Source organism: Phocoena sinus, chromosome 11, assembly GCF_008692025.1.
Source record: "Phocoena sinus isolate mPhoSin1 chromosome 11, mPhoSin1.pri, whole genome shotgun sequence".
NCBI classification, from domain to species: Eukaryota; Metazoa; Chordata; class Mammalia; order Artiodactyla; family Phocoenidae; genus Phocoena; species Phocoena sinus.
This window is the reverse complement of record NC_045773.1, coordinates 87,747,835-87,774,547: the sequence shown is the minus strand read 5'-3', so window position 1 is coordinate 87,774,547 and position 26,713 is coordinate 87,747,835. Positions and strand designations below refer to the sequence as shown.

At 38.8% G+C, this 26,713-nt stretch overlaps 1 protein-coding gene across 3 annotated transcripts in view; it reads left to right on the top strand.

Moving 5' to 3' along the window:
* Positions 1-26,713, top strand: part of CDKAL1 (CDK5 regulatory subunit associated protein 1 like 1) — a 659,509-nt gene that overhangs the window by 158,696 nt on the left and 474,100 nt on the right. For all 3 annotated transcript variants that reach the window (XM_032650160.1, XM_032650162.1, XM_032650163.1), the window contains one exon: positions 13,134-13,230. In XM_032650160.1, the coding sequence (XP_032506051.1) occupies positions 13,134-13,230 (97 nt within the window). The remainder of the gene's footprint in view (positions 1-13,133; positions 13,231-26,713) is intronic.

Sequence of the window (26,713 nt, the reverse complement as noted above, 5' to 3'; positions counted from 1 at the left end):
AAAGAGAGTTGAAAGGAAAACCGTGCTGTTTAAACACTAAGAAAATTGTTCTTAAGAATATGATAGTAATTCTTATGAATTGTTTATTTGATTTGTGAAAGAGTCTGAGGACTTACCATAAAATTCAAACGTACATAAATGATGTTGACACTCATCAAAGGTAGCTCCTCTGATTGGATTATCTGTGTTTCTGATGATCAAAAAGGTGGATTCCTGCTTAGTGTTGGCCTTATTAAATTTTAAGAGACATAAGCATGGGTCTTAATCACAATTTTAGTTAATGATTGATTCTATGTTATTTTCTGTTAATTGGTTTTTCATTCGTTTATTAAATTGCAAGAGGTTTCTTGAAAATGTACTGTGAGGTGTGTAAAATGAATCATATCTAGGCATTGCCCTTAGGGAGCTTATAGTCTTGTAGGGGAGAGAAATCTATTGGAAGAGCTATTGATATATATCTATGGATATAGTATCAATACTATAGGTCAGTGCTGAAGATTGTAAATCATTTGCCATAAGAACAGTACTGATAATTCCTTCTGAATTAGCTAGTTCAACTAGAATATGTTAAAAATAAGTTTTTTAATAGTGCCCTGAAATACTGATATTCTCTGCCTCTTGCGCCTCCAGTGAAACCTCTTGATCATGCAGGAGTTAGAGCTGGCTGAAACGCAGTTAAGCAGCTTGACTTAGTCTCTTCTGTTGCCTCAGTCCTGTAGGTGTAAATTAGCCAAAGACACAACTCCGCAGATTCTTATCTTTTCCAGGGCACAAGTGTCTCTTGTTTGGCCACTTTTTAATTGTATTATTTTAAATAACAAAGCACTTTTCTGTTACCTCCTCCAGGGGATCAGTTTTTCCATTAACTAATGCCTCTTTGGAAAAGTGACTTTGAAAAAGATGTAAAAACTTGAAAATTTTGTTTAGGAACCTTTTATAAGTGTTTACAACAGCTTGTTACTCAGACTGTATAGGTCGGTTCTAAATTCTAATTTTTTCTGGGTCTCCCACCAGAAACCAGGTTGGGATCTAATAGTACTGTAGCTCAAATTGTATTCAGGTTGGAACTCTAAATAAGACCAAGTATGCATTTTCCTTCAGAACTTTTATCCCTGTAATCCCATTTTTTAACAATAAATTTATTTATTTATTTATATTTATTTTTGGCTGCATTGGGTCTTCGGCTGCATTGGGTCTTCGTTGCTGCACACGAGCTTTCTCTAGTTGCGGTGAGCGGGAGCTACTCTTCGTTGCCGTGCGTGGGCTTCTCATTGCGGTGGCTTCTCTTGTTGCGGAGCACAGGCTCTAGGTGTGCAGGCTTAGCAGTTGTGCCTCGTGGGCTCTAGAGCACAGGCTCAGTAGTTGTGGCACACGGACTTAGTTGCTCCGTGGCATGTGAGATCTTCCCGGACCAGGGCTCGAACCCGTGTCCTCTGCATTGGCAGGCGGATTCTTAACCACTGCGCCACCAGGGAAGTCCTGTAATCCCATTGTTAATTGGAACCAGAACTGTAAATTTCCCTCGTTCCTTGCTCAAAATATAGATTCCTGTCATAATTTAATTTTGGTCTTTCTTGGTGAATGTGATAATTAGAGTAAACTATAATGAAATGTGAAAATTGGATGGTGAATTGAATAAATGTAACAGCTGATCAGGGCATCTCTTTTCAGTGGCACTTTATTAAGGTCTTCCTATATACTGATGCACCTCGGAATTTTATTTTTAAAAAAACTTCTTTTTCCTTTCTCTCTTTGTTCCTTTCCTCTGTTGAAGGGTATTACCGTCTAAAGTGTTTGCTATGAGTAGAGTATCGGTGTTTTGATCTTAGGGAGGTGAAGTAATTACAGATTTGCTTTTCATTTTATGGGGATAATCTCCATAATAGGAATATACATGTCATATACTTTAGGTTATTTTTTTTATGTTAATCCTTTTAAGGAAGGAGTGTTTTACTTACATTAACTAGCTTATCAAGAAGAAATTAATTGATTCAAATACTAAATGCTGTGCAAGTCCTAAATGCAGTTTTTTTTTGTTTGTTTGTTTTTACATCTTTATTGGGGTATAATTGCTTTACAGTGTTGTCTTAGTTTCTGCTGTACAACAAAGTGAATCAGCTATTTGTATACATATATCCCCATATCCCCTCCTTCTTGAGCCTCCCTCCCACCCTCCCTATCCCACCCCTCTAGGTGGTGACAAAGCACTGAGCTTATCTCCCTGTGCTATGCAGCTGCTTCCCACTAGCTATCTGTTTTACATTTGGTAGTGTATATATGTCAATGCTACTCTCTCACTTCCTCCCAGCCTCCCATCCCCACCGTGTCCTCAAGTCCGTTCTCTACGTCTGTATCTTTATTCCTGCCCTGCCACTAGGTTCATCGGTACCATTTTTGTAGATTCCGTATATATCTAAATGCAGTTTTAAATGTAGTGAGGTATCATATATACAGTGGTCTGATTTTCACTAGCCTCACTCATCTTACTTTGCCTTGGATCTTCAAGTTACATAAAAAAATCCACTGAACCTTACACTTCATGATGTAGGGTAGGGAAAACAATACATACATCTCTTTGTATGTATGCTCTTAGGTTCAGCAACTGGGGCATGTGAGTCAAAGTGATAAAAGACAGACTAACGGGAAAAACAAAACAAAACAGTTGTAATTATGCAAGTATGCAGGAGTTAGAATTTGGTGATTATATACCATCTTAACAAAGGGGGTAAAGAGTGGAGAAGAGTTTAGACAAAGGAAAAAGGGGCTTATTGGGGAGGTGTAAATTATGAGAAGGTGATTAGGAAATATATGATAAATAAAGCTTTTTAGTAAGGCTTGTTATGCAGGTAAGAGTCTGGTGATAAGAGCTGTCTCTGGAGTAGTTCTCTTCCTGGTACTAGAGAGGGAGACACCTTTACAAATGGAAATTTATGTCCTGCTTTTATCCAGATGGGAGAGGGGAGAGAGCTTTTTTCCTGAGTCTGCTGTTTCTTAATTGCCTTCATCTCAAAAGAATTCTTATTCCAAAGTGGCATATTTTGGGATGGCATATTCTGGTCCCCTTAAATGAGAAAAGAAGGTTCTAGGTGAATGATAACATTACACTAGACATTATGAGGCCTACTAATGCTTTATTTGAGCCTGCAACAACTCCTCCATTTGAACTCAGAGCACTAAAGTTATTTTGCAGCATTTCACTTAAAAAATATAATATTAAGGTATATTTTATAATGTACATAATACATTAATATAGTACTCCATGTGTATGATTTATATACAGTTGTATGTATTTAAGGTCCATCTCTTTTTTTTTTAACTGGTTGGTACCTTGATAAGAAGTTTGGTGGGGCTTCCCTGGTGGCACTGTGGTTAAGAATCCGCCTGCCAATGCAGGGGACATGGGTTTGAGCCCTGGTCCGGGAAGATCCCACATGTTGCAGAGCAACTAAGCCCGTGAGCCACAACTACTGAAACCCACGTGCCTAGAGCCTGTGCTCTGCAACAAGAGAAGCCACTGCTCTGAGAAGCCTGTGCACCGCGACGAAGAGTAGCCCCCGCTCGCCGCAACTAGAGAAAGCCCGTGCGTAGCAACAAAGACCCAACACAGCCAAAGATAAAAAAAATTAAATAAATTAAAAAAAAAAAGTTTGGTAACCACTGCTCTGTAAATTTATTTGTTCTTTTTGATGTTCTAACCTTGTACTTAAAATATTGATTTCTATGTCTGTTCAGTTTGCATATTTCAAACTTTCTTTTTTGGTCTTTTTAACTTCCTGTGTATTCCTTGAGGCACAAATTCCTCTTGGTATCTGACAGACCTCTAAGCATATATTGTACACATAATAGACACAAAATATTTCATTAATGAATTTGTGAAAATCATATATAAAATAAAGTTTTTTTTTTTTTCTTTTTTTTTTTTTGCGGTACGCGGGCCTCCCACTGCCGTGGCCCCTCCCGCTGCGGAGCACAGGCTCCGGACGCGCAGGCTCAGCGGCCATGGCTCACGGGCCCAGCCGCTCCGCAGCATGTGGGATCTTCCCGGACCGGGGCACGAACCCGTGTCCCCTGCATCGGCAGGCGGACTCTCAATCACTGCGCCACCAGGGAAGCCCTAAAATAAAGTTTTTGATTGTTGTCATTTATTCCAGAAATTTTTGTCATGGCAATTAGAAATGGTGGTGGTAGATTGAATAGACAAGTTAGAAATATATTGAGAAGTAATAGCTGACACAACAGAAAGAGAAGAATCAATATATATGGCTTACTGAGATTATTTATTATGGGGCCATACAACCTTATGGATCTTGGTAACCCCTGGCTTAGGACATCATTATATCAAGGCAAAGGGCAGTGATGGATGACTGCCAGTACTGTCTTTACTTTGACCTTGGGCAATCTGTTTAATCTTCTAATCCTCAGTTTCCTCTTTTATAAGTGAAATGATAGGGCTAGAAAATTTTGGTTGTCTCTTAACAGATGTGAAATTCTATATCTACTGTGATTATTTAAGGCAATCAACTATAGGTTCAGTTAGTTTCACTGTATCTTGTGTAATAAGAAATGTAAGCATGCCATGTATTTTAGAAACATTTCCTTGAGAATGGTTACATATGTTTTGCCTGGCATGTAGGCCAGTGTGTAGGGAATAAAGCTTTGGGAGGTGAAAGAAGGCAAATTAGAATGAATAAGTGGAAGCTATCTAGAGGTAGAGTTTAATAAGAAGAACATATGGACAAAAACATGTGTACAGTGATTAAACCAGGAAATTTTGAAGTAATGAACTTCCTGCCATTGAGGAAGTAAAGCAGAAGCCACATGACCATTTATAAGGAATATTGTAGAAAATATTAAACATTTGGGTAAAATTTATTTAACTGGGCAACCTTCCTATCCAAGAGGATGTCTGGGAATGTTGGGGAGCACTGTGAGTTTACCTAAAGTAAGTTAGGGAGGTAGACAGGGAGGAATATGGCACATAATCCTCTGAAATTGGTCTTTATCCCAACAGGATGGCTCCCGAGAAGCTGGTCCCGGTGCCTTACCACAGATGTTGGGGAATCTTTCCCTTGCCCTGTTTTGGTGTCAGGCTTTTGAAAACAGTGTTTTGAGTGTCTTCTTTATTTTCTTAACTCCTTATCCAACCGAGATAACTATTATTTACAATTTGGAATATTTCCTTTCAGAATCCCTGGCGGGATTCAGAGAGAAGCATCTTCCTGTAAGCCTAAGGAATCTTTCCCATTCTCTGAACCTGATTCCCTTTGGAGCATGAGGCTACCCAGGCCCACCTGGTGCTTTCTCACTGTGTTTCTTATCCTCTCGTGAGCGTGCAAGCACAAGTCACCCATTTTCTGATTTCTGCAGGAGGTTCTTCTTCCTACTTCTTGCCATCCCTCCTGTCTTTGGTCTCTCCCCCTTCCCCCATCACTTTTCCCCTATAGCTTTTTAAAAAAACATTTTTATACTTCTCATTGAAATTCCCTTTTCTATAATGAACCAACCTTCCTTACGCTGTTAACCTCTTCACAGAAGTCTATGTCCTTGTCAATTATACCTCAGTGAAGCTGGGAAGAAAAAAAGTCCATGCCCTGTTCTCACCATCTTTCTTAAAGTCACAGAATCCTTTCTTCAGACAAAATATTTCACAGACTCTTGATAGGTAGAGCAGATGAAAGCACAGAAACAGGATGTAGGAGGAAGAGGAAGTCTCTAGTCCTGCTTGCTCAGCCCCCTCTGTGTCCCTGCCGTGGTCCCTCAGGGACTTCACTGGGAGTCAGCGTTCCACAGCCCTGCATTCAGAGACGCTACCTCTCCTTCATAACTGGGTACCCTTGGGTCTCTTTACATGGGCACATGCTTCTTCTCCCACAGGGCTGCTCGCAGCTGTCCTCGCTACCTCGGCATCTCTGTTCTTCCCCTGCACGCAAAAACCTGGGTTGTAAGGCCTGTTCCTTCCTTTTCTCACTAGATTGCGAGAACACCTTGAGGGTAGAGACTATCCTTTTATTTTTTTGTTCCCTTGTGTTTAGCATGTGGTGAGTGACTGAATGGTAGAATGGAAAAATAAAATGCCGAATTAATGACTTCTAAATAAATAATAGTTCTTATAGGTGAACCCAGGAACTTGTATTGCAGTAAGCACAATAAAGGAAACCTATTGAACCTGAAATCAAGTGGGAATTTCTTCACTGGTTTTATATGGCCAGTTCATCAGGGAATGGCAAGTTGTTATATCCAGATACACTTTAAAGAAATGACTGCTGTGTCTAAAAGGATTAACTATTGTACTGATAATCTGCCTCAGGTGCCTACTTGGCCACTGTTACTAAGTGTTGAGAAACTTTTACCCTTTGGGCTCCTCTTTTCTAGTGCAATGAAGACCATTCCCCGTGTGGTAACATTCTTTCTTCTCATGGGGCATAAAATGTGCAATTACGTTTTTAGCTTTGTTGGTTAAAATAATATTCAGTATTGTGACCCTGAGATTAAACCCCAGTTACTTTGGATTTGAATGTCTCCAGACAGCCCCAGTTACCTATTTGAATATATCTGTTTGCATTATATTTTTAGACTGATAAATCCTATCAAAACTTAGAGTAACTTTATTTTCAACTTTTGGTGCCTCCTAGCCTAACTCTGCAAGTCTTGATAACAGTCATGTATGGAGACAGTTGCATTGCTGCTGCCAGCTCTTTCCTCGTTGACTGGTTGTTCCAAAATTTAAAAGAAGGGCATCGTGGTTATGGAAATAGATCACAAACATAGATCCTTAGTTGTTTTATCTTAGATTATCTGCTGAGGTGTTTTTATGAGTTTCACATGGCTACATGCCTGCACATAAATACTTAAAATAGTGTCCTCTCACTTGAGTATTTGAATGCAGACAGTACTCACTTGCAGAGTAGTTAAGAGTGCTTGCTTTGCATAGAAACAGATTGGTTTTGACCCTTCTTCCAGTACTGCTGTTTTTAGAGGGGTATCAATATACATTTAGAAAGTAAAAAATCAGATGTATATTTAAGAATACTTTTTCATAAAAAAAATTTTGATTGAAGACTTAGATATTACTATGAGTATTTTTATATAGGTTAAATATCAATTTGCAGGAAGGATATAAGAGAAATGAACATGGAGAAGAAGCAACATTTCCTCTTTATCTGCTACTTATAGAGAACTGAGTTTTTCTTGATAGATCCATGAATTTACTACTCTTCTATTAGACTGTGATTTTGTTCACCAGACTCAGGAAAACAAGAGCTGTGAAATATTAAATTGTGTTTCTACTTTGAAGACATTCAGTATATTATAATCTGTGTCAATTTCTGTGTTGTTTTAATCAAGAAATGTTTGCTCCAATGTTTATTACACAATCAAAACTCAAGTTTGATTTATGTTCTGAAATGTAGGATTCAAGGACTCAGGAGATCCTGGGTGCTCATCTCAGCTCCAGCACTAAATCCACAAAGTGTGGAACTTTGGACCTCGACCATTGCGTCTTCTTGAATATCAATTTTCTCATCTGTGAGATAATGATATTATATCATCCTTATGCGTTTTCTATGATGCTGTGAATTTTAAGATTCTGTACAAATTATTTCTTTCATTTGGTGCTTGGCAGAAAAGAAGAAAAGGTTTCATTATGTTTTCTTTATTACTCAAGTTAATGCTCTAGACAAGGATACATCTCTGTTTTAATTTAGAAATGCATTTCAAGAAAATATGAATGATTATATTGAATTAACTTTACATTGGGTTTTCATTTTACTATATGTGCTGCCGAAGCGAGCACTCAATTTTCATTTTAATTGACATTTCAAGGCTATCTAAAACGAAAACATGGACATTTATAGTATTTTAAAATTTCTTAAGGTATTATTCTTATCAGCATTCATATGTTGAAGGATAAGGCTTTAAGACATATGTCTGTGCTGGGTACATTTCTAATGAAAAAATTTTCAGGCCTTATTTCAGGCTTATGAACCTGAGCAAAGTTTACTAAACAAGAAGAACAGGATGTAAGAAAGGAATGTTTAGAACAAGAGCACTCTTTGAGAAATTGCATTAAAACTTTTGATACCTTATTTGGTCACAGAGTGTAGCATCAATATTCCATAGCTGGGGCATGATTTTTGGCTTATAGCTCTGGTCTACCCTAGCATTTTAAAGCCAAATTCAATAAAAGCATGAAATAATATTTTAAATAAATTATTTAAACATCTCTATTTTGAAATTTCCTCTTAATTTTCTGGTGTTCTGCTTACTCCCTAAAATCAGTCTTGGACTGTACTTTCATGACCTGGTCTAGTGTTGATAAAGTCAGCAGAACGCTTTCCTTGGGTTGTTGTATATTGGCTATACTGTTTTTAAATATGTTATACAACTAACTATATAATGGTGACCTTGATGAAGTACATATAAATGCTAATCATGATTATTATTGCTGTTATAGTATTGTTGGTGGTGATATTACCTTTTTTTGTTTTTGACGCTAATATTTTTTAGCCTGTGGGAATGCTTCTACATTGCTAAAGAACCTTACAGTTTTGTACTCAATAAGGATTCTCTCCACACCTTTAGGGATTGTCGCATCCACTGTCATCAACCATCACTTTGGAATACATTTCAAAAATCTACCCCCAGCTCTATTGCCAGCCAGCTGAATTGCACCCAGAGACTTGATGGGCATTAGCAGAGCCTCAGATTGGGTGTGTCCTATTGGAATTTCCTTCTATCCCAGTACTCAGCTTCTGCTGACAGCTAGTGGCACCACTTTTCTTTTATCTTCTTAGACTAGGGATAGGCAGCCTCTGGCCTTCGGGCCAAATCTGACCTGCTGCTTGTTTTATTTATTTATTTATTTAATTTTTTGGCTGCGTTGGGTCTTTGTTTCTGCGTGAGGGCTTTCTCTAGTTGCGGAGAGCGGGGGGCCACTCTTCATTACCGTGTGCGGGCCTCTCACTGTCGCGGCCTCTCTTGTTGCGGAGCACAGGCTCCAGACGCACAGGCTCAGTAGCTGTGGCCCACGGGCCTAGTTGCTCCGCGGCATGTGGGATCCTCCCAGACCAGGGCTCGAACCCGTGTCCCGTGCATTAGCAGGCAGATTCTCAACTACTGCGCCACCAGGGAAGCCCTTGCTGCTTGTTTTTAAAAAAGTTTTATTGGAACAGAGATGTACCCATTTGTTTAAGTATTGTGTCTATCTTCTTTTGCTCTAAGGTGGCAGAGTTAAGCAGTTACAACAGAGGGCTGTGATCACCAAAGCCTGAAGTAATTTACTCTCTGGCTCTTTTTAGAAAATGTCTGTTAATCCCTGCCTCAGACTCAAAACCTTGACATCACCTTTGATTCATCCTTGGGGTTTCTCAAGTATATTCCAGCAGGAGAACTCATCTCCTTTTAACTTTTTTTTTTTTTTTTATCCTCCACATGTGTTCAGGTCCTCACATCCTTTTGCCTAGGGTATTAAATGAATTTCCCCAACCACTGGCTTCTTTTCCCCGTGTATTTCATTTTGCACCTTGCCACCAGGGTCCTGTTCTCAAAGTTTGGCTTTACTCTGTGTCCACTCTGCCACCAAAATTTAAATTTTCCCCACTGCCCACTACATTGGAGCCTGTCCAGCCTTTTTTGTAAGGCTCCTTCCCCAATATGAGCCCTATGTCTCCCTTATATAGAAACTCTTTCTATAATGAAATGCTTTCCCCTAACTTCCTCGCTTTTTGCCTTTGTCCGTGGTGTAACAACTGCCTGGAGCTTTTCCTGCCTCCATTTCACCCTCTCCAACTCCTGTCTCCCCTTAAAATCCTTTCAACTTTTTTCATAAAGCTTTTTACTGTATTTTTCTGTGTGCATATTCTTTGTCCCTCCATGATATGTTGCCTGTACATCTTTCTGTCACGTTAGGGCATTTTACTTGATGCTGTGTTGTTTATGTTCTTTTACATCTCATCTCATCCATTATAAACCAGAAGCTCGTTGAGTGTAAAGTGCCTATCTTCCTCTTACTGTGGTCCCTTAAACACTCACTATCATGTCTTAGACGTGCTTAATAATTAAGTAATTGAATCACATTACTGGAAGCCAGCTTTCTTTTTTTTTTTAATAAATTTATTTTATTTTTATTTATTTTTTGCTGCATTGGGTCGTTGTTGTTGCGCGCGGGCTTTCTCTAGTTGCGGCGAGCAGGGGCTACTCTTCGTTTCGGGTCGGTGCACGGGCTTCTTACTGCGGTGGCTTCTCTTGTTGAGGAGCACGGGCTCTAGGCATGCAGGCTTCAGTTGTTGTGACTTGCGGGCTCAGTAGTTGTGGCTTGCGGACTCTAGAGTGCACGCTCAGTAGTTGTGGTACACAGGCTTAGCTGTTTCGCAGCATGTGGGATCTTCCTGGACCAGGGCTCGAACCCGTGTCCTCTGCATTGGCAGGGAGATTCTTAACCACTGCGCCACTAGGGAAACCCTAGAAGCCAGCTTTTTAATTTGGATTTAATAATTGGTGACCTCACAGACCCTTGAACATTTGACAGTGATTCTAGGTGCATAGCTAAAGTTTGTGAAGAAACCAGATGTTATTTCCTTGTACATGTTATTAATGTAAATGGAAAGATTTTTTTGTTTGATAAGGTATTTCACATTTACTACAAGAAAACTATTTGTGTGCAATGGTGTGCTTGGTACTGATAAAAAAAAAAAAAAAAGTAAAACCAAGTGGCAGAGCCAGGCAGTAATTCTCTTGGATATGTTAAGCAATCTACCAACGTCAGATTTTCTTGATTCTATTAACAAGCTTTTTCAGGATTCCAAATGGAAATGTTATACCAGAGTACTTTAAGAAGTTACGGAAGTGAAATGCTTATGGATGCTGTTAAACTAGTATTTTGTCCTCTGCCCGTTCATTCATTTAATCATTCTCTGCACACTTCCCAGGGGTTTTGATGTGGCTGTTGATCACCCATAGCTAGTTCTGTTAACCATCCCCTGCCACCTTTTTTAGGCTTTCAGTTCTGAATTTGTAGCCTGGAAAAAGTTGACAGAAACAAAAAAGGGTGTCAGATATAGAGACTTTTCACTTCATGGTGCTGTAGTCTAAAAGTTAAAAGTCTAGAAACTGGACTGCTGATTCCCTTAGCTTTCTCAGTTGGTTTCAGAAACCTAGACATTGCCCGGGGTGGGGGGCTCAGAAACACAGTTGGTGTACAAAACACAATACCCGAGCAACCAGTGGAAAAAAGTAAACAAAGCATCACAAGTCCCAAACCCACATACTTGAAAAAGAATTGAAGACTTAAAATTTTAATATAAATGGGTAAAGAATATGAATAGTTTCTAGGAAAAGTTGTTAGCTCTGCTTGGTTTACCACTGTCTTCTAGCACAGAATCAATGTTTGCTGTATGCATGTGTGCCCAGACAAATGATTAACACCCACATAAAATATATCCCAGCTTCCTCCTAAGTAAAGAAATGCCTAATATAAAATAACCAGACATATACCTTTGAACCAACGTTTCTACTTCTTAGAATTTATGTTAGGGAAATTTAGCATAGATTTCGCATCTAGGTTTTTATAATCCAGAAATACTGTCTCAAATATTCAAAGATTATCTATCCATCCACATGTATTTGTATGTGTATGTGTGTGCATATGTCTGTATGCATGTGTATTGTGAAAAAATTTGTAATAGTGAAAAATTGGAAATAACCTAAATGCCTATCAGAACACAAATAGTTAAGCTATAGTATACCCACATTGTAACCTTTATAAAGGATGAGGTTCCACTGCTGGGTATATATCCAGGATATATAAATACTAATTCAAAGAGATATGTGCATCCGAATGTTCTTAGCAGCATTGTTTACAATTGCTAATATAAGGAAGCAACCTGAGTGTCCCTCAGCAGCTGAATGGATAAAGAAGATGTGGTGTATAGACACACACACACACACACACACACACACACACACACACACACACACAATGGAATACTACTCAGCCATAAAAAAGAACAAATTTGTGCCATTTGTAACAATAGGGATGGACATGGAAAGTAGTATGCTAAGTGAAATAAGTCAGAGAAAGACAAATACTGTATGATATCACTTACATGTGGAATCTAAAAAATAAAACAAACTAGTGAATTTAACAAAAAATAACAGAAACATAAAACAAACAAGTGGTTATCAGTGGGGAGAAGAAAGGGGTTCGGGCAAGATAGGGGTAAGGGATTAAGAGGTACAAACTACTATGTATAAAGTAAATAAGCTATAAGCTATGGGGATATATTATATAACATGGGGAATATAGCCAATATTTTATAGTAACTATAAATGGTGTATAACCTTTAAAAATTGTGAATCACTATGTTGTACACCTGTAACTTCAATAATACTTCAACTAAACTTCAATTAAAAAATAAAATACAAAAAAAAAAGGGGTGAGGCTGATCTTTAAAGAAACAAAAGGAAAAATACACAAGGTGTATTAGATGGAAGTTGTAAAACAAAATATTGTTTCATCTTTGTGTATTTATAGTGAACAGAGGTCTAGTTATACATCATACCTGCATATGAGAGGGATTGTCTGGACATAAGCGTAAATAATCTATAAGTTGTAGACAGTCTCTGAGGAACGGAAGTGAGGAGATGTGTGAATTCTCAGGATAGAGGGAGTATTATACCTTCTATTTCTTACTTTTCTGTTCAATTTTTTCAATGTATATTTTACTTTTATACTAGACAAAAGACTGGGAAATCGTATAGTATGTTTTAATATTAATATTTAAATAATGAATGATTTAAAATAATTGAATGGCTAATGTCTATCTGGAAAATGTGGTTTTCAAGAACGATTTATATCCTTGAATGTTCTATATAAGTAAAATTTTTTGTTTTATAATGAGGCTGTAATGAAAGACATTATCAGATTGGACTGCCATTGTGTTGTTTATGGTGTGTTGAATAGACACATAGTTCAGAAGTCTTATTATAATGCATTTTTTTGAAGCAGTTGTAAGAAAATCCTGTTTGATGCTAGATGGTCATGTTATGTTTTAGGGAACTTACGTGCACTAACATCAGTTTCCAAGGGTACGCTTGTGAGGAAAAGAATTAACACTGTTTTCTCTTCAATCTTTTAGAAAAGCTCAAGAGGAGAACAAGAAAATAGTGCTTGCTGGATGTGTTCCTCAAGCCCAGCCTCGTCAGGACTACCTTAAAGGGCTGAGCATCATAGGGGTAAGCTTGCACCTGATAGGAAAAAAGACAGTCGTACATTGTTAAAGCTTGTCATGGCTCCACATTTTATTTTCTATGTCTAGGTTATTTTCAAGCTAGGTTACACTTCTGGCTGTCCTTAACATACTTTTCCTATTGCCATGGAAACTTTGTCATGTCTGTGTAACATCTGAACCTACTGCGAAAACATGTTGTAGGTTCTCTCATTTAAAAAGAAAAAATTACACAATAAAAAGCCATAGTATGGAATTTAAGGTCGTTAATTATAACCTGGTCTTTGTCTGTGTGTCCAGCACTATCTCTTGCCATACCATACTATATAGGTGTCTTTTTTGGAATGTCCCACTTCCATATTACTCATCCCCCAAGACGTGGCTTCACCATTACCCCTTCTCTCAGCCTGACCTGCCTGCTCTGCGCAGGCCTCGATAATCCCGTCTCTGGGTTCCTTTCACTTACTATGCACTTACCTTTCATTTGATCTCTCAGCATTTCACAGAGTTGTATTTTTGGGGTTAACTTATGTGGTTTTTTGAATACAGCCCACCTCTCTTTTTGAATTATTAGCTCCACACTGACAGCTTTTCAGTCTTTTTTTAAATGCCCACCACGTTTCTCCAGCCTTTGCCAAGGTGCCTGAAATACAGTAGGCATCCTTTCAGTCAGTGTTTGGTGACTGACTGAATGAAAGAAGCTTCCTTTTGTACTTCTGTTGTTGGTGTGCTTCTTTCCCTGTTGGGCAGTAAGTTCTGTGAAGTCAGGGGATGACTACTTCCTATAATATCTTTCTTATTCTTTGTGGACATCACTGTTCACAAATGCCCAGAGGGAGTTAGCATTCAGACAGTACTTGTTGACCAAATGGTGGTGTTTCATCCTTCCCACCATTCTGTTATAGCTGTACCCACTGTGGTTAGTAATGATCTTCTTTTAAAGAGGCTCTGTTAATTTAAAAATATATATAAAAATATTGTATGCTCATAGAAAAAATTGTATGAAAAATTGGCATCTGGATTGAGACTTATTGGAGTTTTTTCCTTATTTGATGTACTATTGATAGGTTCTTTTTTTAATATAATTATAATTACCTCTGGAAGGTTTGCTGTATTGTTTTTTTTGTTTTAGAAGATGTTGGGGGTAGGAGTTTATTAATTAATTAGTTTTTGCTGTGTTAGGTCTTCGTTTCTGTGCGAGGGCTTTCTCTAATTGTGGCAAGCGGGGGCCACTCTTCATCGCGGTGCGCAGGCCTCTCACTATGGCGGCCTCTCTTGTTGCGGAGCACGGGCTCCAGATGCACAGCCTCAGTAGTTGTGGCTCACGGGCCTAGTTGCTCCACGGCATGGGGGATCCTCCCAGACCAGGGCTGGAACCCGTGTCCCCTGCATTAGCAGGCAGACTCTCAACCACTGCGCCACCAGGGAAGCCCAATTGATAGGTTCTTATACTGTATTCTCAGTGTAGTGAACTTGTTTTCTGCTGTGAAGTCCTTGCCCCACTGGCAAATTTAATAATCTTTGAACAAACATTCTCATGTTAAACAAACAGAACCTGAATGTTTGGGAACTTTAGTTTGTTTTCACCACTTGTCTGTTTACATTTCGATTTCTCTTGGTTTAAGGAATGAACTGAATATGGACTCCTGAGTTATCTTTTCATGTCAGACTAACTTTCTCCATAAACATAATCCTGCTGTGTTAGGGAAATAGAAACTAGTTAGAATTCTGTTTTAGAGATAAAGCGTGGTAAAAGCTTAGAATTCATCTTTGAATTCATCTCAAGGAATTAAGTTCCCAGAATAGTAGAATTTCTGTAGTATGGCAAAAGTCTCTTCTCTGTGTACATTATGGTAACATTTCCCTGAACTCCACTGTGTATTGTGAAGAGCTTAGTGTATGTGAGTATATTGGGGAGATTCTCAAGATGGTGGGAGAGAGGATGCCCAGCGCTGGTGATACGGAACACTATTTTCAGGGATGATGTAAACTTGTGCGTATGGCAAATAAACATTTTTTTCCCCATTTAATCTAGCATGCTTTCTGTTTTGTCTCTTTGTCTCATTTTATTACCCTTAAAATTCTTTATATTTATTTAGCTTCTTTATAATTGGAGAAACAATACATGTTTGAAAAAGTGAATAGAAAGAAAATTCATGATCCTCTCACCCTAACACAATAATTATCCCCTTCAGACTTTTAACCTCTGCATATTTTACTTAATTGTAATCTCAAAACTATTTTGTGTCCTTATTTTTCCATGAGATTTTATTCCATGAGCTCTTTAACCATTTTAAGTCCTGTGTTAATTTTCTGCTGAAGGGTATACCATAAGTTACTTAACTGTTCTTAATTGTTGGATATAAGTAGCTTTCTAATTTTTAGGAAATGTACATCATACAATAATGCTCATAAAGGGATTTTTAAATTTAAGATCAGTATATTGTGAAAAGTTTCCAAAAGTAGAATTGCGCTAACAATAACAACATTTCGGGGTTGTAGTTTAATTATATCTTCAGCATTTGGTATTATTACTAAAGTATAAGACTGTTCTTTGTCAACATCATTTTATAGAGCATTTTTATCTGTGGCAGCTATATGATATCTATCATAACTGATACTTTATATATAAAAATTATGTACAGGAGAACTGAAAATTTTGAAGAAAATTTGGAGAAGGAAACCAATATTATTTATAATTGGCATTTCGAGAGATCTATTTCTGAATATAATTGTTGAACTGCTACAAAATCAGAAACCTTCTGAAACATAGTGAGTTACAGTCAAGTAAAGAAATGAATTAGAGGCTTCCCTGGTGGCGCAGTGGTTAAGAATCTACCTGCCAATGCAGGGGACATGGGTTCGAGCCCTGGTCTGGGAAGATCCCACATGCCACAGAGCAACTAAGCCTGTGAGCCACAACTACTGAGCCTGCACTCTAGAGCCTGCAAGCGACAACTACTGAACCCGTGTGCTACAACTACTGAAGCCCGCGTGCCTAGAGCCTGTGCTCTGCAACAAGAGAAGCCACCACAGTGAGAAACCCACGCATCGCAATGAAGAGTAGCCCCTGCTGCAACTAGAGAAAACCCTTGTGCAGCAATGAACATCCAACACAGCCCAAAATAAATAAATTTATTTTTAAAAAAAGAAATATATTGGTTTACACAAAGAAAAAACAATTCTGAAGTGTAAAGAAAAATATGAAGGTGTTTAAATTCACTGACTCGGGAACCTGTTTTTAGGAGGATGTTTAGAATCGTATTGCACAGTTGATTTACAGGCTGTGTGAAAACTGTTATTCCTTCACAGAATTTTCCTCACAGAGTTTCAGTGATGGGAGAGCGTTAATAGAAGTCGAATGAAGACCAGCTGTAACTGTATTATGTGCTTTCACCTCCTGCTAGGATTTGTCTGTGTTGTGCCACATACAGGGAGGATGGTCTGCTCTGTTGACCAAGTGATCGAAATAAAAGGCTGCCTTTAGATGGTGAGCAAGGTACTTATTGTACACTTGAGTTAAAAAGACAAGTCTGGGGCTTCCCTGGTGGCGCAGTGGTTGGAAGTCGGCCTGCCGATGCAGGGGGCGCGGGTTCGTGCCCCGGTCCGGGAGGATCCCGCGTGCCGCGGGGCAGCTGGGCCCGTGGGCCATGGCCGCTGAGCCTGCGCGTCCGGAGCCTGTGCTCCGCGACCGGAGAGGCCGCGGCAGTGAGAGGCCCGCGTACCGCAAGAAAAAAAAAAAGGACAAGTCTGTCCCATGTTTGCAGGTGCTCCTGGAGTAAGCATTTAAGAAGATGTTTAATAAGGAAGAATGATATTTGTTACCATCATAACGTTAATTTTCACCCATATCAACTTTTAGAAATGGGACAGTTAATTCCTTTCCATAATCAGAGAGAGCAGTGTGGTGAGGGCACTTAGTAATTGGTGATTTGACTCCTGGGCTTTATATTATCATCTGTCATAATGTCTCCTGAATCTAGTTGTGATTAATATTATCTGTGTGGTGGGACGGAGAAAGAAAAGGACAGATATCAACCAGAAGTAATACCTATCAACCTCTGGGTCCAGAAGAACTGGCTTTGGTGGCAGTAATCTGTAGGCTTCTCCCATCCGGGTTTTTTTTATAGTGGGAGAGGAGAAAGAACAGATTTGAAAACGTATATGTGTTGGATAGAAAGACCTTTTTTTAACCAAAACTTTTTCCCTAGCATGATTAAATGAAGTTTATATCTAGAATATAAATTTATAAAAACATAAATTTATAGGTAATCAGTGCAGAATCAAGATCTTTTTCATATTTACGGGATCTTGAAACATTTTACCTTACAGGGAAAATTTTCATTTCTCTCTTTTTTTCAAATAAAATTTATTCATTCATTTATTTAGTTTTGGCTGCGTTGGGTCTTCATTACTGTGTGCAGGCTTTCTCTAGTTGCGGCTTGCGGGCTCTAGAGCGCAGGCTCAGTAGTTGTGGTGCACGGGTTTAGGTGCTCCACGGCATGTGGGATCTTCCCGGACCAGGGCTCAAATCCATGTCCCCTACATTGGCAGGTGGATTCTTAACCACTGCACCACCAGGGAAGTCCCTTCATTTCTCTTTTGACAAATACTTATGGTTAACTATTCACCTTGGAATTAGTTTTCATGCAATGTCACTTTTTTTTTTTTTTTAAATCACTGCTCTTATTTGTTTACATTGGTTACTCTGTGTCTGGAGTTCCAAGATGTTGTGACTATACCTATTGAATGCTACTTTTCTTCTCTTTAGTTTGTTTTTTGGCAGGAAAGTTTCTTTTAGCGTAGTCAACCAGAAAGGATGTTCTGTTTTAAAGTCTGGTAGCAAAGAAGAATAATAGACTTCAGAGCTCAGAAAGCCAGGCTTTAAATCCCAGGGCTGCCACATTATTGTTTTTTCTATTCAGCTAGTACTTACTGAGTGCCTACTAAGTGCTAGCTACCGTTCCAGGTGCTAGGAATGCAGCGGTATATAAAATCATCAAAGATTCCTGTCCCCATAGAGCTTGCATTCTAGTTCTTGGGGAGAGAAATCTGATTTGAGCCTAGAACATCTTCAACCTTCTGGAGAGTGTGGTGGGATGGGTCCCTAGATGATGGGGAGATTGATTAGTTGGGAATTTCTCTGTAAGGTTCAGATGGAAATACACTTTGTGTCCATCAGCTGAGAGTTGTGTTAGGAATAGACGTCTGAAATAGTGTTTATTTGCTTGAGTTCTGCTTAAGGTAGTGTTATTTCTCAGTTCTTTTTTTTTTTGGCAGTATGTGGGCCTCTAACTGTTGTGGCCTCTCCCGTTGCGGAGCACAGGCTCCGGACGCGCAGGCTCAGCGGCCATGGCTCACGGGCCCAGCCGCTCTGCGGCATGTGGGATCTTCCCGGACCGGGGCACGAACCCGTGTCCCCTGCATCGGCAGGCGAACTCTCAACCACTGCGCCACCACGGAAGCCCTCTCAGTTCTTATAGTAGTCATTATTGATAGGCATGACATTTATTAGGAAGGTTGGTTTTTATTCTGTTACAGGAAAGCATGTTTACAGAATTGTACATTTTGTGTAGGTTTTCTGAGCTAATAAAGACTGCATCTGAAATTGGTCTTGGCATTGATTCATTAGGCTTGTCTTTGTATAATATCTCTAGAAATCCTAAATAAACTGTGAATTAATAAACAGGTTGTAACATTTAAAAACATTTTTAAAACATGCAATTCAAAGCAGAATACAGTTAGATGCTGAAAATTTGTATATGACAGAACTTCCTGATGTGCCATCTGTGAGCCCTGCAGGCAGATGCATATTTTCTTTGGACAGCTGAACAAAAATGTGGTTTAACACAGGTGTCCACTTATCTCAGAGACTCTTACCAGGTTGCTTTGCAGTGGTTTAAACATCTTTTCAGGCAGGCTGCTCTAATCCTGAAAAGTCAGACAGCATGATGGCTCTTTCATACGTGAGTGTTAATTTGAAAATTATGTGTATAAATAAAGCAACATTTGAAAGAGGATACATTTTAGAACATTTCTATCATATTACTGTATTCCAGAAGGTAAATAAATTCATGAAATGGAATGATGTCACGGTAATGGTGGCATCGATATTGAGGGCAAAATTTTAGAAACTGTCCTTCTCCTATTTATCTCTACTTCATGTCTTCTGATATTTCTTCTTGTCATATTCCATTTTGTTACCTTTAATTATCAAAATGGCAGTATTGTAACAGAATGACATGTAGATTTAAAAGCCCATTCATTTTTTTACCTTCCTAGATCTGTTGCTTTTACTTTTTCCTGGCTTCCTCTAATTTTATCTATATGTGTATACATTTTTCACCTACTGAATTATAAAAAGGTAGTCTAGCATACTAGGAAGAGATGGATTTAGGAGCTAGGTTACACAGGTTCATATCCCTGCTCCACCACTTATTAGCTGTGTGACCTTGTACAAGTTACTTAACCTCTCTGTGCCTCAGTTTCTTCATCATAGAATGGAGATAATAATAGAACCTAACTCCAAGTTTTGTAAGGGTTAAAGTATTTAATACACATAATGTGCTTAGCATGGTCCCTGGCACATAGTTAGTGGTCTGTATTAGCATTTTTAAAAAAATTTAATTATCTTACTAGTAGAGTTAACACTGAGCACAGCTATGTGCCTGGAATGAAACTATTTGCTAGAGATACAGAGCTGAATAAAACTTGTCTGTCCTTAAAGACAGTAAAATCTGAGGAGAGCTGCAAATAATCATGATAAATATGCATAGGGATAAAGTCTGGTGGGCACACAGAGGTTGAAACCATTCTTGACCAGGGTTTCAAAGGATGAGTAGTGGTTTGATGAATGGAGAAAGGAGAGAGGGCTTTTGAGCAGAAGCAGTAACGTATCTAAGGAAAAGTATGTGTGCTTAAGGGTGCCTGGAAGGGAGAAGGAATAGCAAGAAGTGCACCCTGATTTGAGTGTAATTTGGAGGCGCTCATTTTAAGAGGTGTAGCTTGGAGTAGTGCAGATGAGTAATAAATAGGGTGGAAAGAAAGAGTTTGCATTCAGTGAAATGCTTAAGTCAGAATCAGCATGAGAGGGTGAAAGACTGAGGGAAGGAAGGGGTAAGATAGTGTGAAAAGGTAAGTGTCAGAAGCAGTATAATCTAGTGGTTATTTCTATATGCCCTTTATTCATTATATGTTAATTATTATGTTATTGATACTAATTTTTTTGTTATCTTAAGTATGATTTATTGAAATATAATTAACATGTAATGAAATCACCTGTGATGAATTTCATACAGAACATTTCCGTTGCACCTGAAATTTCCCTTGTCTCCTTCTGTGGTCAGCTCCCCCAACTCCCACCCCCAGCAAACAGTAAACACAGTCCTCAGAAACCACTGTTCTGATTTCTGTCCCTATAGTTTTGCCTTTTTCAGAATGTCAAATAAATGGAATTATAGGCATACCTCAGAAATATTTTGGGTTTGGTTCCAGACCACTGCAATAAAGCAAACATCACAGTAAAGCAAGTCACATGATCTTTTTGCTTTTCAAGTGTATATAAAAGTTGTGTTTACACCATACTGTAGTCTCTTAAGTGTGCAATAGCATTATGCCTAGAAAATATATTCATACCTTAATTTAATTTTATTTTTTAAAAAAAAGTATTTACTTGGCTGTGCTGGGTCTTAGTTGCAGCAGGTGGGATCTTCACTGGGGCATGCGGGGTCTTTAGTTGCGGCACGCGGGATCTTTAGATGGGGGTGTGCGGGATCTAGTTCCCTGACCAGGGATCGAACCCGGGCTCCCTGCATTGGGAGCATGGAGTCTTAACCACTGGACCACCGGGGAAGTCCCCATACCTTCATTTTAAATAATGCTTTATTATTAAAAAATGCTAAGCATCATCTGAGCCTTCAGTGAGTCACAGTCTTTTTGGGGGTGGAGGCTCTTACCTTAGTGTTGATGGCTGCTGACCGATGAGGGTGGTGGTTACTGAAGGGGGGTGGCTGTGGCCATTTCTTAAAATAAGAGAACACTGAAGTTTGCTGCATCGACTGACTCTTCCTTTCATGAACAGTTTCTCTGCAGCCTGCAGTACTATTTGATAGCATTTTACCCACAGTAGAACTTTCAAAATTGGAGTCAGTTCTGTCAAATCCTGCTTCTTTGTCAACTAAGTTTATGTAATAGTCTAAATCCTTTTTTGTCATTTCAGTAATCAGTTAAGTTTGCTGTCTTATGTGGGTGCCGTTCATGCTGCCCGAAATTAATTACAGTAGTGACATTAAAGACCACTTATCACACATCACCATAACAGATATAATAATGAAAAAGTTTGAAGTATTGTGAGGATCACCAAAATGTGACACAGAGACAGGAAGTGAGCAAAGGCTGCAGGAAAAATGCTGCCAATAGACTTGCTCCATGCAGGGTTGCCACAAACCTTCAATTTATAAAAAACTCAGTATTTGGAAAGTGCTGTAAAGTGAAGTGCAATAGAATGAGGTATGCCTCTATATGTTACTTTGTTTCTTTTTTCACTTAGCATGATTCATTCAGTATTCATACATGTTGTATTATTATTTTTTTTAACATTCTTATTGGAGTATAATTGCTTTACAATGGTTAGTTTCTGCTTTACAACAAAGTGAATCAGTTATACATATACATATGTCCCCATATCTCTTCCCTCTTGCATCTCCCTCCCTCCCACCCTCTCTATCCCACCCTTCTAGCTGGTCACAAAGCACGGAGCTGATTTCCCTGTGCTATGCGACTGCTTCCCACTAGCTATCTATTTTACATTTTTTTGTGATTATTAATAGTTTGTTACTTTTTATTGTATGGAATTATTTCACTGTATGGATGGATCACAGTTTGTCTATCCATTTAGCAAGTTGATGGAAAGTTGTGTTCTTTCCAGTTTGGGGCTATGAAGAATAAAGCTGCTGTAAACATTCGTGCACAGGTCTTTGTGTGAATTATGTTTGCATTCTCTTGGGTGAATACCTAGGAATGGTATTGCTTGGTCATATGGTCAGCATCTGCTCAGCCTTTTAAAAATTGCCAACGTGTTTTCCGAAACAGCTATACTATTTTGCATTTCCACCAGCAGTTCATTTGCTTCACATCTTGACCAAAGCTTGGTACTCCCAGTTTAATTTTAGCTGTTGTGCTAGGAATGAGTAGTATCTCATTGTGGTTTTAATTTGTTTTCTCTGTTGGCTAATGATGTTGAGCATATTTTCTGTGATTGTTTAATATCCATATATCTTTGATAAAGTTTTATCACCTTCCCCTCTTTTTTGGTGACCTTGAGTTAGGAAACTGTTTCTTAGGCAGCCACATACAGCTATTTCTTAGGACACAGAAGAAAAGAAATTGATAAATTGGACTTCATCAAAATTAATTCCTTTGGCTCCCCCAAAGATACTGTTAAGATGAAAAGATAAGCCAGGGATCGGGAGAAAACATTTCCAAAACACATATCTCCCAAAGGGTTTATACCAGAATATTTAAAGGACTCCTACAACTCAACAGCAGGGAATCAATCTATTTTAACTTGGGAAAATTTGTGAGTCTCTTTATCATTATTTTTCATTGTCTTTTAAAATTTTGATATATTAGAAACTTGGAATTTGAGGGAGAGGGGAATGAGTGGGTAATTTCTCCTGTGGTTTCAAAACTTAAAATTTACGTTTCCAGGATCGAGGAACAGGTCTGATAAAGTACATATATTTTCTTTTTCTTTTAGACCTTTTTTTTTTTTTTTTAATTATGGAAAGGATTTGTTCAACTCTTCACTCTGTTTGCAGTTTACTGTGGTGGACACTTACAAGCTCCACAAAGCCAGGGATTCTGTTTGCTATTACTTTACAGCTTTACATTTTGGTTTTGTTTTTGTTTTTTTTTTGCGGTATGTGGGCCTCTCCCTGTTGTGGCCTCTCCCGTTGCGGAGCACAGGCTCCGGACGCGCAGGCTCAGCGGCCATGGCTCACCGGCCCAGCCGCTCCGCGGCATGTGGGATCTTCCCGGACCAGGGCACAAACCCGTGTCCCCTGCATCGGCAGGCAGACTCTCAACCACTGTGCCACCAGGGAAGCCCAGCTTTACATATTTTACATTAGTTTCTGTACTTACTACAGTGTCTGGCTCAGTAAATACTTATTGAGTGAATATTTGTTAAATATGAAGTATGCATTTATTTTTTTCCATATTGTGCTCAGTTCCAGCAGCATTTATTTTTAAAATTTCCCTTCCCTCTTTGATGGTGCTCTTATCATGTTTGTTTCTTAATTAATATATGAGTTTCACATGTCCCATAACAAATTACCAGAAACGTGGTTGGTTAAAACAACACGCATTTATTATCTTACGATTCTGGAGATAAGTTGGGCATGGGTTTTACTGGGCTAAAATCAAGGTGTTGACAGGGCTGCATCCTTTTCTGGAGGCTCTAGGGGAGTCTTCTTCCTTGCCCTTTCCAGCTTTTAGAGGCCAGCACATTTCTTGACTGTGGCCCCCTTCTTCCATCTTTAAGGCCAGCAATGCAATGCCATCTCTCTCTGACCCTTCTTCTATCTTGATCTCTCTCTCTATCCAGAGATGGGAAAGATCCTCAGCTTTTAAAGATTCATGTGAGTAGATTGGGCCTATCTGGATAATCCAGGTTAATCTCATCATCTCAAGGTGTTTAATCTTAATCACACCTGCAAAGTCCATTTGCCATGGAAGGTAATTTACTCTGGTTCTGGGATCATGACTTGAACATCTTTGAGAGACCATTATTCTGCCTACTACATGCAACATTGTTTATTAGTTGATGTTTTACATCCCTAATGTGTATTTCTGTTTTATTCTAGTACTACTGTTTTCAACTTTAGTATTACTTTATGTATAATTTTTTACTTTATAACATGTCCTATTATTTAATATGGCTATAATGTTCTAATGTCCCAAAGAATGTTTCTCTATGTAATTGAATTTAGCATGTTGATTTTAGTTTCTTAAAGATCCCCCCCTGCCAACCCCTGTGAGAAAGTTTTATAGGTATTTTAATTGGATTTAAGGGGGAAAAGTTCCTGGTACTGATCCCCATTTTGCTGGCATCCATCTAGCCTGGCCTCATCTTTCACTTAGTAATTTTTATCTCTTACTCAGTGTTCGTCACTCACTGGTACCATTCAGGTAGAAAATATGCTTTTAGTGGTGTGTGGAATGTGCTGTCATATAACTTTTGATGAAAGGGCTATTTGTACTGCTGGGGAAGAATTTTTCTCAATGAAGAGGTGAAAGAAGATGAAACTGTACTGGCAGATGAGAAAGTTTTTTTGAAAAAGTTAAACCACATGTAGCATCAAATGCTCTTTTGTGTAACATTAGTAAACTTGTTCATGGGCTTGTGAATTCAAGAAATCTGTCTTCCAGCAGAGTTAGCTAGTGCCTGCTCTGGACTTCTCCAAATTTAAGAGATTTGGAAATTGAGCTCTTCCAATACCATTTATAGAGGTAGGGACTTCCCTTAACAGCTTGAAGGAAAATTTTTTAGAGAGAAAAATATTTTTTTACCATGAAGTCAGTATTGAACTTTAACCTGTCAAATGCTGATTATTGGATCAAGCTCCCATTATGGTAAAAGTGAAAAATCTGAACATGCATTTAATGGAAAAGGCTTTTTATAGTGTAGTTCTTAACAGAGATAGAAAGAAAGGCATTTTTGTCTTTTAAAGGTTGATAGAGTTTTTAGGTGGTTTTAAAGTGTTGGTCTGATATTTCTTAATTAGAATGAAATGACAGGTTGTCCTACTTTATTTATGTACAATCAAAATTAAGAGAGCTAATGAGAGAGTTCCTCTGTATCTACGTTGATGTGTATCTATAATTTATTAACCTTCGTTACTCCTGAAAGGATTTGAAGTGTCTTGGGATAAAATCAAGAGGTAGTGAAACCCCAGCCAGATTCATACAAGTATAAAAAGACTCACACCAAGTAATAGAGAAATGTGGATAGAGAGTGCTCTTTGCACATTTTTGGTAGAATTAGCCTGAGCGATGCTACTGAGATTGTTCAGTTAACCCTCCAATCACACTTCCTTTTGCAGGTAGAATATAAAGTGTAACCGGCACAACATGAGCTACAAGGTCTCACATAGCCCTTCCTTCCCTGATTATCTGACCTCATCTCCTACCACGATGGCCCTCATTCGCCATCTCTTCTGTCTCTCAACCCCTGTATGTGCTCTTCCCCCGGACGTTCACGTTGGTGCTTCTGCCTTATGGTTCACGTCCCAGCATCAATGCTGCCTGTCCAGAGGTTGACCTGGACCACTGTAGCAAAATTGCCCTCTCCTCCTCCAGCCACTCCCAGATTTTATTTTCTTCATAGCATCTATCATGATAGGAAATGAACATTTTCAGTTGTTTACCTGTCTGTCTCCTCCAAATAGAATGTAAGGCCCATGAAGCAGGGACTTGGTATTTTCACCATTAGATCCCCCGTTCCTAGACAGTCATAGTGCTTGGTTGGTGCTTAACAGATATTTGTCAAGTGAATGCATGCACGGCAGAGGTGATTTGGTGGGTGAGCGTTTGGGGGAATAGTTGTTGCTGGTTAACTTGAAAGTCCAAGTTCAGTTGGATATCGTTTTGTGATCAGTTAGTAATGATCTTGGTGTGTAAAGGAAAAGGGAAATTCACAAAACGTGCCCCTTATGTGCCATTCCTAGATTAGATATACTAAGACCACTTGGCTAGAATTTAGCAGGATACCTCCGTGCCTTAGTTCCCTCAGCCTAGGAAATAACAGTAAGTGTCTACTGCTGAGGGATGTTCTGAGGATTAAAAGTGATGGTGCCTGTGGTGTGTTAGCACGGAGCCTGGGACATGGTAATTGCTCAAGAAATGTTAACTATCAACGGTGTTATTAGTCGTCTGGTTGCAACTTACCTCGCTGCTCGTTGTTCAGAGAAAAAGATACTTTAAGTGCATACTAAAGCTGAACTTCTGACTGCAGGGCAGTATTAGCCTGTTCTCTGATGACTCTTTCATTTTAGCCTAGTTGGCAAAACTGTGTTTGAGGTGTGTGTTAGTTTCCTAGGGCTTCCTTAACACATCATCACAAACTGGGTAGCTGTCTTAGCCATACTCTAAACCTGCACTTTCCAGTGTGGTTGCCAAAAGCCACAGGTGAATATTTAAGTGAATTAAAATCAAAATTCAGTTCCTCAGTCACAGTTAGCTGTGTTTCCAGTACGCAGTAACTACATGTGGCTAGTGACTACCATGTTGGACAGCCCAGTGTGTAAACATTTCCGTCCTTGTAGAAAGTTCTGTTGGAGAGCACTGCTCGAAACAATTAGGAAACTTCAGAATAGCTCTTTTATTTGCTTTAGGTGGCTTTGTATAGGTTTGTTTCTTCAATATATGTTGAGTTATAAATTTGGAGTAGTTCATAATAGCTGAATAAAATATTTTTATGGGTTTCTTTT